The sequence below is a fragment of the Hesperophylax consimilis genome, chromosome 26 (assembly GCF_061612785.1).
Source record: "Hesperophylax consimilis isolate HC1 chromosome 26, BYU_Hcon_1.0, whole genome shotgun sequence".
In the NCBI taxonomy this organism is placed as follows: Eukaryota; Metazoa; Arthropoda; class Insecta; order Trichoptera; family Limnephilidae; genus Hesperophylax; species Hesperophylax consimilis.
The window spans coordinates 22929944-22941985 of record NC_142861.1 but is presented as its reverse complement, the minus strand read 5'-3'; the positions used below and the strand labels follow the sequence as shown (position 1 = coordinate 22941985).

The 12042-nt window shown below is 35.1% G+C and overlaps 1 protein-coding gene and 1 long non-coding RNA gene across 3 annotated transcripts; one reads left to right on the top strand and one right to left on the bottom strand.

The window, feature by feature from the left end:
- Positions 1 to 191: 191 nt before the first annotated feature.
- On the top strand, positions 192 to 4277 carry LOC149411315 (uncharacterized). The gene is made up of 3 exons (XR_016304864.1): positions 192 to 426; positions 2931 to 3072; positions 4142 to 4277. It is a non-coding gene; the product is annotated as an uncharacterized LOC149411315 (long non-coding RNA).
- Positions 4278 to 4427: 150 nt separating this feature from the next.
- Positions 4428 to 11206, bottom strand: LOC149411314 (decapping and exoribonuclease protein Rai1-like). 2 transcript variants are annotated; one of them, XM_089647104.1, is made up of 5 exons: positions 11162 to 11206; positions 10115 to 10692; positions 7583 to 7850; positions 6419 to 6557; positions 4428 to 6017 (listed from the first exon to the last, which is right to left on the bottom strand). In XM_089647104.1, exons 2-5 carry the CDS (start codon positions 10629 to 10631, stop codon positions 5772 to 5774), a joined length of 1170 nt encoding a protein of 389 aa, XP_089503230.1. In that variant the 5' UTR covers positions 10632 to 10692; positions 11162 to 11206; the 3' UTR covers positions 4428 to 5771. The 2 variants fall into 2 exon arrangements, with proteins under 2 accessions (XP_089503230.1, XP_089503229.1); XM_089647103.1 differs by lacking the exon at positions 11162 to 11206 and having other exon boundaries at positions 10115 to 11149.
- Positions 11207 to 12042: the final 836 nt, after the last annotated feature.

Below are 12042 nucleotides of genomic sequence, written 5' to 3'. Positions count from 1 at the left end.
AGTCCGGGTCGTCGTATTAATGTCAGAAGACCGACTTCCGCCTGAAATACTGGCGTCTAGAGGCTAATGGACGGATGACGCTGAAGTAGCCCAGTACGGAGGCAAATATGATGTTTAACGTCCCACAATAACTAAGTAATTTTCTCTGTTTAAGATGATCCAACGGGGAAGCCAGACACGGAAGTTCCTGTCGATGAAGATTCATACTTCGCCTGTTTATTTGAGGCATATCTGAACAAGCATCATCTGGTCTACGCAGGAAATATGTGTGGAATCCTTACAGTGGGAACCTCCCTTGCCAAGGGGAAGGCTTCCTGCCTCACAAACACTCCAACCAAGATGTCCGGAGGAAATTAGGAAACTGCCGTTTGTCAAAATAAACACCTTCAGCAGTATAAATGATGAATGGCAAGAAAATTTCTTCAGGTAAACTTAACATTATTCCCAATGGATTTAGAGAAAAAAGAAGCACAAAAGAAGCTTTGGCAAGTACAATAGATTATATACATAGCAACTTAGATCAAGGGTTTAAATGCATAGCGATATATCTAGATTTGGCTAAAGCCTTTGATTCAATCTGCCACAAAACACTTTTTAAAAAATTAGAAAATATGGGTATCAAAGACAAAAAACTCCAACTATTGAAAAGTTACACGAGCGACAGAACACAGCAAGTCAAAATTAATAACTATACTAGCAAACCACTGCCGATTACACACGGAGTTCCACAAGGAAGCATACTAGGGCCCGTTCTTTTCACAATTTACATAAATGAACTTTGCAACATGGAAATAGATGGAGAAATAATTAGTTACGCAGACGACACAGTTTTACTATTTAAATCTAAGGATTGGAATAAGGTATATAACATAGCGAATCTAGGAATCACGCAAGTGAAAAAATTGTTGGACTCAAATACACTTACACTAAACATATCGAAAACCAAATTCACAACGTACAGCATAACTAACACAGGACAGCCAAAAAACAATACAAACACCATAAAAATACACGAATGCATAAACACCAACATCTGCGATTGCCCCCCTCTAGAAAAAACAGAACAAATAAAGTATCTAGGAATCGTAATTGACCATAATCTTAGATGGACACATCATATCAAACAAATCACAAATAGGCTCCTCAGAACAATACACATTTTCCTAAATATAAGAAACATATATAAAATAAAACAATTGAAAACAATATATTATGCACTATGCCAATCAATAATAGATTATGGAATAATTGCTTGGGGAGGAGCAACAAACGCAGCTATCACTCAAATAGAAATCGCACAGAAAACGATATTAAAGGTAATACTCAAAAAACATAAACTAACCGACACAGACCAAATATTTAAAAGCTGTGACGTACTTGATATACGCCAATTATATGTTAAAACACTACTAAACTACATTTTCGACCAAAAAAACAAACCCCAACAAACACAAAATATCACTAATAGACCGGTCAGACAAGCGTACAAAGAAAATATAAAAACTCCGACGGTAAACACTACCTTTGGACAAAGACACCATAAATACCACGCCATTAAAGCATTCAACAGTCTTCCACTTGAAACAAAAATTGAGGAAAATAAAAATAAATTCAAACACAAAATAAAAAAATGGATTAAAGAACAAAAAGACAATATTACCAAAATTCTATGACATAAAATAATAAAACATATACACGCAACACAAAAAAAAAATATAAAACACGCAACACGCTCAAACACATAAATCATTATAAATGCCGATTTACATTCTCTTTTAATATTTTTCTTTTAGCGTGATAATTATATTTTAATTTTTAATCTTTATTTTTAGTTTAAATTTATCTTTATTTTAATGTTGTTTTTCTTTTTTTAAATGTATAAATTCTTATATTATAAAATGGGGGCCTCAGAACGGGTAAACAACCCAGTGAGGCCAACATTACTGAATTAAAATATGAAGTATTGTAAAATAATGTATCAACATTAAAAAAAATTTAAAAAAATGGAAGTGCGTTGTACTCAAAGAACATAAGCTCAATTTTTCCTTACTTCTGGCGAAATTGATAATCAATTACACTGGCCTGTCTTGGGTGTATAAGTCCAAAGGTCTCAATTTAATTAGTTTTCCTTCAAATTAGCATAGATTATACTTCCAGGGGTTGGGTGGTTACTTGGCTGAGTGACCGATGATAAAATGTCGAAGAATATTTTTTGGTTTGGTTTTTAAGATAAATGTATTTTTTTAAATAAAAAAATCATCTAAAAAAGTCACTATTTACCTTTTTTACTACAAATAATGCTAGGAATCACTGGCTTGTACATATACAGGGTGTATCGGCACGTACCCGACAAACTTTAACCAGCTATTCCTTAGCACATTTGGAGTAAAAAATGTTATGGGCACTTTGCTGTCCGGTAACATTTTTTTTTAATAAAAAATTTACTATTCATATTTTCACCACATGTCACCAATGTTTTATCCTTTGTCAAAGTTTAAAAAACCTGGCAATATTTTGTTTGAGTTTCGTTGAATAATGTACGTACGTACCTAAGTTTGCGCGCTTTTACAATCACAACGAAATGGCACGGCACCATTCGTCTCATTTTTAACTATTATTATTTAGTGTGTACGAAAGAGCGAGGACACTTTTTGACACACTTGCTAATAACAGCTGTTGAATGCGAGAAACAATGCAAATGACAGTGACGGAGTGTGGATTTTTTTATTTATTTTTTGTTTTTAATGGAAAAAAAATGTTACCGGACAGCAAAGCGCCCATAACATTTTTTACTTCAAATGTGCTGAGGAATAGCTGGTTAAAGTTTGTCGGGTACTTGCCGATACACCCTGTATATCAACGTAATAAATTGGATATTTTTTATTTACATAAGTAATACCTACATTGCTGTACCACTTTAAACATTGCAGACGTACCAAGATGTTGGATTGGTGGCTCCAAGCTGCCTTTACTGGAGTAAAAACAATTCTGTGTGGATTCCGGAATGACAAATTAGGAATTGTGGAAAGAGTCCAACGTTACGAGACAGAAGATTTACCAAGGGGCAACGAAGTAAGAAAAAATAACTTTCATTCTAATCCTAAGATTGCGGGTTAAAATCCCAGGGTGTGTAAATCAATAAATTTTAATTTACTTGCCCTTTTTTATTTATCTATTTTAGTTTCTTTGTGTATTATAATTTTTATAATATATATGTATTATATTTGCTGAAAGTTCCAGAATGGTAGATAGGGGCCGTTCAAGTATTACGTAAGCAGATTTATTACAATTATTTACCCCCTCTTCCCCCTTGTCACCAAAAGTAAGCAAAGCTTTTACCCCCCCCCCCCCATGTTACGTAAAAATTGGTACCTATATGCATTTTTCTGTTAATGTATTCTGTTTTATAAACAATTAAACTTTGGCGAAAGAGGATCAACGGTAACACAAATATTAACTTGCTTTGATTTGCTTACAACACGTCAAATCGTCAAAGTGAGTAGCGCGCGGTAATTCCCCCATTCACTTCCAAGCGAGTACCTAAACGTATTGATTATTTGTGGGAATCCCCTAATATGTATTCGGTTTTCAAACATAGACAATGTGTGGGTTGCCAATGTGTAAAAAAAAATAACTACTGCTGAGCAGTGCTGACGTAATCACTATCTCGACCCCCCCCACTCCCCCATGTCATCAAAAATAAGCAAAGCAAAGACCCCCCTGCCCCCCTATAGTGCTTACATAATACTTGAACGGCCCCATACTCTCAGTATTGCCCTGGTGAAATACCACCATTCAGAATTGAAATTTAGCTTAAAGTGTTATTTAGTGATTAGATCTGAATAGCCGGGTACTTCCCCCTCCTTTCTGTCTTACAATATACACCGATCGGGGATGCCATAGTTCCGTTGGCTTCGAGCAGTTGTAACTCTTGTGCCTAATCACATTTAAACAAAAAAATTCACTGCCCCAGCATAGTTTCTGGATTAAATTAATAAGATCAAAATTCTGATTGTTTTCTCTTTGAAGATGAATACAGAATCTTCCCTTCGGTTTGATAGAGTCAACCCTGATCTTCCGGAGACTGTTACTACGCTGAGCCAATCAGTTTTACATTAAAATTTTAACTTATTTTTTGCAGAAATTCTGGGTTCCCGATCGTTGCATGAATTTTTGCGACAGATTCCTCAAGTTTGTGAAACGGTCTTTCGAAGAAGAGATTGGCCTAAAGCATCCTGGAAGTGTTGACAATGTGAGACACCTTCCTATGATCCTTCTGGCGTTCGAGATTCGGTCTGAAGAGGTTTTTACCCCAAAAGAGTTTGTTTTAACACAGCCATTGCACAATGAAGATCTTCGTATTCTAGGGTCGGAGTTTTTGGAAATGTTCACAGACCAGTGATACTAAAAATTATAATAAATTTAACACAGTCATTGCACAACATTTTTTATTGTCATCAAAATACTGCTAAATTAACAAAATATTATTTTATCTTAATAAAAAACATTAAAAAGTACAAAAATAATTTACATTTAATTAAAGACCTTGGAATAATAACCTCAAACGTCTACATTTGTTTGTCTATGGGTTCTGTGCAACGGTTCTTGTATACATCCGCCAGCCGAGCTGCCGAACTGAACCTCAACTTATGGGGAAGAAACAAAGCAATCGCAAATGGCGCGAAACGCCGCTTGCAGTTGATTCGTTCCTTTCCTGTAATTCGTGGTGCGGTTAGCGTTTCGGTTCGCAAAAGTATACTTCCCCTTATATATTTCTAAAAAAAATATGGCACTTTTGATGTTTATCAATCGGTTTGAAATTGAAAACTGTTACATTTTTCGAAGAAAGAACAGCAAAGGTACAAATCCTTTGTTAAAACAGCAAATGTTATATTGAAGTTTAAATCCTTGCAAGCTAATTAGTTCACATTTGGTAACAACTCATAAGGTCTCACAGAAATCGTTGCTTTACTGTTGTAGTGAAAAATACGATCTAAACGGTGTTAGAAAGAGAAAACACCACGCTTTATATTAAATCTTGAAGTTAACCACGGAAGATTTAAAATGTGCACCTTTATGAAACCAAAGGTCCTGAACACAAAAAAAAAATTATAAAACATTGTGAATTTTTTATGAATTATTTTTATATGAAACAACAACAAAAAAAGATGTGAAAATAACATTTGTAACACATTTGTCTATTTATTTATTTATTTAACGCCCAGAGGGCTTTTATAATAAAATGCTTGTGTTTTCTTATATATTTTATCATTATCATTAATTTTAGTAAAACGTAAAGTAAGCCATTTAAAAAAAAAAATTCTAGTTCGCATTCCAAATTTTAATAAGTTAAAAATTATATTTTTATTTGTAACTAGCTGTACCCCGCCACTTATTTCTGTGGCTTTGTCTGTCTGTGCAGATAGAGAAACAATCAGTTGGGACAAAACATTATCAATCTCTTGAAGGATTTACAGATGAAATACAAAGTTAACATACCTTCAAATCATGTAATATAATCATCGTACTGTTTTACATAACTTTTTGGATAACGTACCAATCATTCTCAATAGTATTATTTAAACGGCAAAATTCTGAATGAAAAATAATACGGGAAAATGCTTACGTACCTACCAACAATTCCCTAAAGGTCTGGCTACAGAAAAAGACTGAATGAATCACAATATCCGGACTATGTAGGTATAATATGTTGGATTGAATCACCGATACAATATTGTATTTAGGATAGTGATAGTAGAGTACCGAATGTATCATAATTTTGAGAACATGTCAATGTACCAATCATTCAAGACTGAAATGTTCTCGTTTGGGAAGGCTTGGGTTACCCTCACGTTGGATCTTGGCATCCGTTCGAAGACCAGCTCCAGGAGTGGAAGATTCCGGACGCTGTAGGTATTCCCGGAGGGCACCGATCTGATTTCACGGGCTAAGCACTCCTTAATGTACTTCAGTATCCCATCGCAGAAGTTCATGCACACATTGGGACTCCAGAATTCCTGGAAGAAATTGAATATACATACATATTTATCAGTGGCGAATTAGATGTTGCAATGGGAGATTGCACCAGCTAAAGTGACACTGCGAATGTATCGGATAAAGTGACAACATAAGAGTCATAATAATTGTTATGCTAAGACAACACAAGAGTCGAATAAATTAAACAAATATATCATCAGCATCTATACTGCATCAGTAATTTAAAGTGACAACATTAGAGTCAGTTAAAATAACAAGAGTGCCACTGAATCAGTAAGTTACAGTGACAACATAAGAGTCAGTTAAATAGCAAATACACAACTGCATCAGTTAATATGACAACACAGGACAGTAAAAACTAATAAAACAGCAGTAATTAATAAAAAAAGGAAAAGGTAATATGTACTTAAAATTGACTTACTCCGCTCTGTTTGGGCAAGTCAAAAATCCTAAATGTTTTCACTTCTTTGACTATACCCTCATCGTCCCTGAACCCGCAGGCGATAGTTTCAATACCGGCAAAGAAAGACTGGAGCCACCATGAAAGTGATTTATATTTCCTGAAATTAAATTAAATAATATATATTTATGCATATCTTAAAAGAAGACAACAGTTCTGTAGGAACGATGTCCAGTGGCCACCATAGACAAAGTTGATGAAAGCAAACTCCAGGGGCTGTGCGAGGAGAGGCCGCTGAAGTAGGCCAAGAAAACGACACTGATAGATTGACAACGGGCTCTGATATCTTAATTAGCAGGCGGTTGGAATAATCTGGACCCCAACCTTGAGGTTCCCACTTTATTTATCGTACACTTGGTCAGCTAAATGCTATCTATGGGTAAATTAATAGACTATTCTAGTGCCATCTATGGGTGAGCTCTTACACTAATATCAAGGATTTTACAATTAACAAGTTTTGATTTCTAATATCTAATATCTAATATCTATCTTCTACTTTTTATTATAATTTTTCCAAAATTTTAGCTTCATCTATAGTTACTAATTTCATATGTTTACACTAGATTTCATATTTCATACAAATTAATTACACTCAATTGGTCACCATGAAACAGGCAGCCGCCTAGTATGGTGATTCATTATATCTACTTTATGTAAATTTCATAATAATGTAACATGTATTAAATAAATAAAATAAATAAATAAAAATAAATAAATTTATACAGGATGTATTAGCATGTACCTGACATACTTTAACCAGCGATTTCTGAACATTGTGTGGAGGAAAGAATGTAGATGCCATTTTGCTGTTCGATGACATTTTTTTCAATTAAAAACAACCAAAGAAAAATTCCATCACACATCGCTACTTGGTACAACCTAGCGCATCACGTGATACGCTTTCCGTCTCGTTTCCGTAGCACTGAACGTACGGCAGTGTGATCAGCATAGACCTGAAACGCCCTTTGTTTTTAATTGAATAAACATGTCATCAGACAGTGAAATGACATCTACATATTTTACTCCAAATATACTGAAATCGATGGTTAAAGTCTATTGGGTAAGTGCCGATACACCCAGTATAAACAGAAGTGACGGTTTTCAAAATAGTGCTAAATGAAGTACCTGAAAGTGATATCATGCCTCCTTTCTTCGATTTTTCTACTGGTCTTCAACTCGATGAATTTCAGCTTCTGCAGTTCTGTCAGGACCTGATCCTCGGAGTGTTTTCCTGGCCGGAATCCCTCCTTCAGCGAAGATCCCTCCACCAGGATGCCGTCCATCTCCGCCCCGTAGATCAGACGGTGCTGGTTCAATCGACTCTCGAACACGGCGGAGAACTCTGAAGATTCGTCCACTGGCGGCTCAATGTCAGGATCGCGAGAAGGGTCATCTACAAATAAAAAAGAAGAATAAGGACTTGAAACTGACGTTTTTGTGCATAAAGTTATATTACTACTGTAATGTAAACAGTAGCCCTCGAGTTCATCTCGAAATCATTAATAAGATTTGTAAGTAGGTACATAAATACAAGGTCGCAGCAAAACAGGCCATTTTCAAGAAATGTGCAGAGGGCGAAGCCCCGGTGTTGTCCGGACCAAACCGTGGTAATACGGTACAACACTCCCGATGAGACCCCTCCCAGGTTCCTACCCCCACCACAAGGGATATACAGTCCCTTCAAAACTGCACTCTTTGTTTTGCTGCCCTCTACTACCTACTAATTTTTAAACCATAAATATTCAAAGTAACATTTTTTTTGTTTCAAATAAAGAATTATTTTGTTTGAAAAATTATATGTTTAAATATATAATCTTTCTATCTTTTATATAAATAAAAATGTAAATTAAAATAGAAAATAAAATATTTTTTAACTTATTTCCACTTGTTTATTTTACCAGTACCGGTTTGGTCCTATTATGGACATCTTCAGGCTGGAGATGTCCATAATAGGACGAAACCGGTACTGGTAAAATAAACAAGTGGAAATAAGTTAAAAAATATTTTATTTTCTATTTTAATACTATATAATTCCACCACGTATAACAGTGTAATAAATAAACTCATAAAAATGTAAATGTTCGTTTGTTCAAAATCTTAAATCTCCGAAAATTCATCACCGATTGCTTTGAAATTTTGACATAACGTTGCATTCGAATACGCATATGTTTTTCGTATACCTATATTATATAGATGTCACCTGAGACAGGTAGAAACATGCTTTTTCAAAAAAACAGCGCCATCTGTTGGATGCAAACAACACGGGCTATTGTTTCTCTATCTGCACTAGAGCTGCAGTTAGTCTATTAATAAAAATAGATGTATTACATATAGGGAATGCAATCCCGGTATACCGGGATCCCGAAATACCGAGATCCCGCAGACATTTTTCGGGACTAATCTCGGTCGAAAATTTTGCGGGATCCCGCTGGACTGGCGGGATTACAGAGAAGCGCAGCTCATACATAGGTACTCCTGCTGACGCTGATGATCCTTACGATGACGATGACGACGACGACACTTCTCTCGCTAATCTGGAGACAAACGCAGCAGCAGCAGAAACATCAATGTCACTTCAAGACGAACTCGAACTTACTTTGATTAGTATGAAGAGTTCGAGATCAACAGCCCATCAACAACCTAGATCTGGCAATATGAGCAACCTTGAGGTTTTGATAAAGAAGGAAAGGAATTACTTCGAGTCCGGTGGATTAAAAGGCATACCTTCAATTCACTTACAATGCGCTAATGACTATTGTGCCAACCAGCGTGGAAGCTGAACGAGCTTTTTCAGCCGCTGGCTACCTTGTGTCCGATATCAGAAGCCGTTTATCAGATGACACAATTAATACTTTTTTACGAAGCTATTTCCAAAATAATGTTTAATTTAACTCATGATGCTCATTGTACAAGAATATTGTTTATCGTGTGAACGTTATTATTTAAATTTAAGTTTCAGTTCAGTATCAGTTTCAGTGCCGACAATCCGGGCGTTTATTTTATTTTCATTAATTTGTGTACATAGATTTCTTTTACCCACCTCACTAGACAAATTCTGTTCCGAGGCGGGTGTGTTATGTAAATTTATGTCTTATCTTATCCGTTGCCAATTTATGACTTAAACTTTACCTATGTCTAACTAAAGGTATACCTATTAATAAATCATTTAAAATGTCCCAAAGAACTTGTTTTATTATAGGTATAAATTTAAAAATCTAAAAACAAGGTTGGTAGATCGAGGTCTTTATTATACGATTGATTAGATATCTAAGTCCACTCTGCTGGATCCCGCAAATACCTGGATCCAGCGGGACTAAGATTGTTCAGTCCCGCAAATACCTGGATTGACATTTTCTTGCGGGATTGCATTCCCTAATTACATATAGTAAAAAATTTGGAATTTCGATTTAGTTTTCTTGGTTAAATGAATGAAGTGGAAATTAACCCACTTTCCAGATAGACACATTATCGATGACATAAATATACAAAATAAATCTCAATACTATCCAATCAGGATTTGGCTTGTGATATTGCGGTTCACTCATTTCAGTCAGTCCCTGCGGAGGAAGGTTTTATCCTAAGTCAAACCAAACGGAACGCGTCGTTGCTCCTGGCTTGTTTTTAAAATAACTAATGCACTGTTTTTTTTATGTTTACCTGAAACAATATACTGTTCAAACTTGTAGCCCCAAGCGCACATAGTCTTCTCTCTCTCCGTGGTGTTGGCTTTTCTCACCACAGCTTCTGGTGTCTTCAGGGAGTGGATGTAAATGACTCCTCGGAACAGACAAGCAGAAAACCTGAATGGTTCCTGATTGTTATATGGTAGTGCACTCATTTCTCTTAACAACCCTCGATAGCACATGAAAGGCACATCTTCAAGAGGTATCTCGCTCTTATCGAACACGTTAAAAGCTTCTTTATGGTCTTTGAAATACTCGAGCAAAAATTTGAGTTTTTCTTCAGTTTCTATCCGTTTCAAAGCCTTAGTTATATTATGGTTTAAATCGTAAGTAACTTTCCCGACAGGGATCTTGTTGATGTATTTTAGTTGAGAGTAATCATTCATGTAGTTTCGCTTGGACCCGACGCTGAAAAAACCTATCAGTTTCGGTTTGGAGAAGGATGGAAAACTAGCACGGGAAAATGATTTGGGATTTGTTGTTTGCTCCATTTTTTATACGGCACATCGACCACGAACAATTTTATTTAAACTGTATAACAATTTTAGTTAACTGTAGCTCACAAGAATTTGGATATTTTAAAATATTTTTTATCGGTACACAATGAACAAATTGCACAAGAATGGAATTAATATTCACATAATCACATAATCCAAATATCATAATCACATAATCCAAATATCATAGTCACATAATTCACTTAATCCAAACACGGCGAATATTGATATCATCATGTCTTAGGGTCAAATTCCAATATGACTAATATTTATAATATTCTGATACTAATTTCTGACGTCAACAACAATAAAGCCCATTTGGTTTGTTTTGTTCACCGTGATTCACAATTCACCGCATAAATTAACCACTCACAATAAACCTCTCACGTTCACCGTTTACGTTTGCACCAGTGTGAGTGGCAGCATAAATAAACCAGTCACGTCCATAGATATACCCACAAATAAACCTCCCACGATATACCCATCAATACACCACTCACGATATACTATCACCCACCGTTTACCTATAAATAAACCAACTCGATATACCATTCACCAGGTGACAGATGCAGATGTCACTTTCGACTGCAGGCAGTGATGCCACATAAAAACCATGTTTCAAGGGTAAAAAATCACATGTTTTACAATGCTTAAAATGATTTCGTAAGCCTTTTATTGAGAAGTTAAATAATACTTCAGTAAATTATCCTTAAGTGCTTTATTCTAAACAAGGATTTTATAATTTTCCTTTGAATAATGGGAAAAATATAAAATAATAAAAAACAGCATGCAAATAAAAACTTTAAAATGCTATAAATTTCTTTAAAAAGCAAAATAAAATAAGTTTCTTCAGATCCATGAAATGAGACTGAAGAAATTTTTCGATTTTTTTTTCACAATTCGCAACGATTAGTTTAAATACCTAATTAAACTTACATGATATTTTTATTTAATTTTACTAATGGAATGTTTTCATTTTTCATACATTGGATACATTGTGAACCCATACTGAGTTTAAGAAGTACAATCCTGAATTCAGAATTTCCCCAACATGCTAATAAATCATATCGAGTATACTCTTGCTAATAAATCGTATATCACTTAAAAGTACACGTTTTTGGTGACTGTAAAAAAACATCTCTCGTTCACATGGTTTGTTTAAAAAAAAATGGAAGTAGAAATGATCTAAAAAAACCATGCACACATGGAAAAACTCTGCATCTGGCAACACTGTTTGCAGGTCATAGATATACCACTTGCTGGTTATTTGAATTTTGACGTTTCGCACAATGCTGCCAACATTAAAATAATTTGTTTATTTATGCGTTCGATCACGAAGGTGGTATAACATATTTTCATAATGGCAACCCGTGATCTTGGAAACAACTTTCTTCTTTGACGTTTA

What these genes read in the sequence shown, in the direction of transcription:
- LOC149411314 (XM_089647104.1), bottom strand. Translation starts at nt 10,631, where the DNA reads ATGGAGCAAACAACAAATCCCAAATCATTTTCCCGTGCTAGTTTTCCA. An exon ending in TGAACAGTATATTGTTTCAG is followed by an intron (nt 7,851 to 10,114) that starts GTAAACATAAAA and finishes TTTTATTTGTAG; the next exon opens with ATGACCCTTCTCGCGATCCT. An exon ending in AGGCATGATATCACTTTCAG is followed by an intron (nt 6,558 to 7,582) that starts GTACTTCATTTA and finishes ATTTAATTTCAG; the next exon opens with GAAATATAAATCACTTTCAT.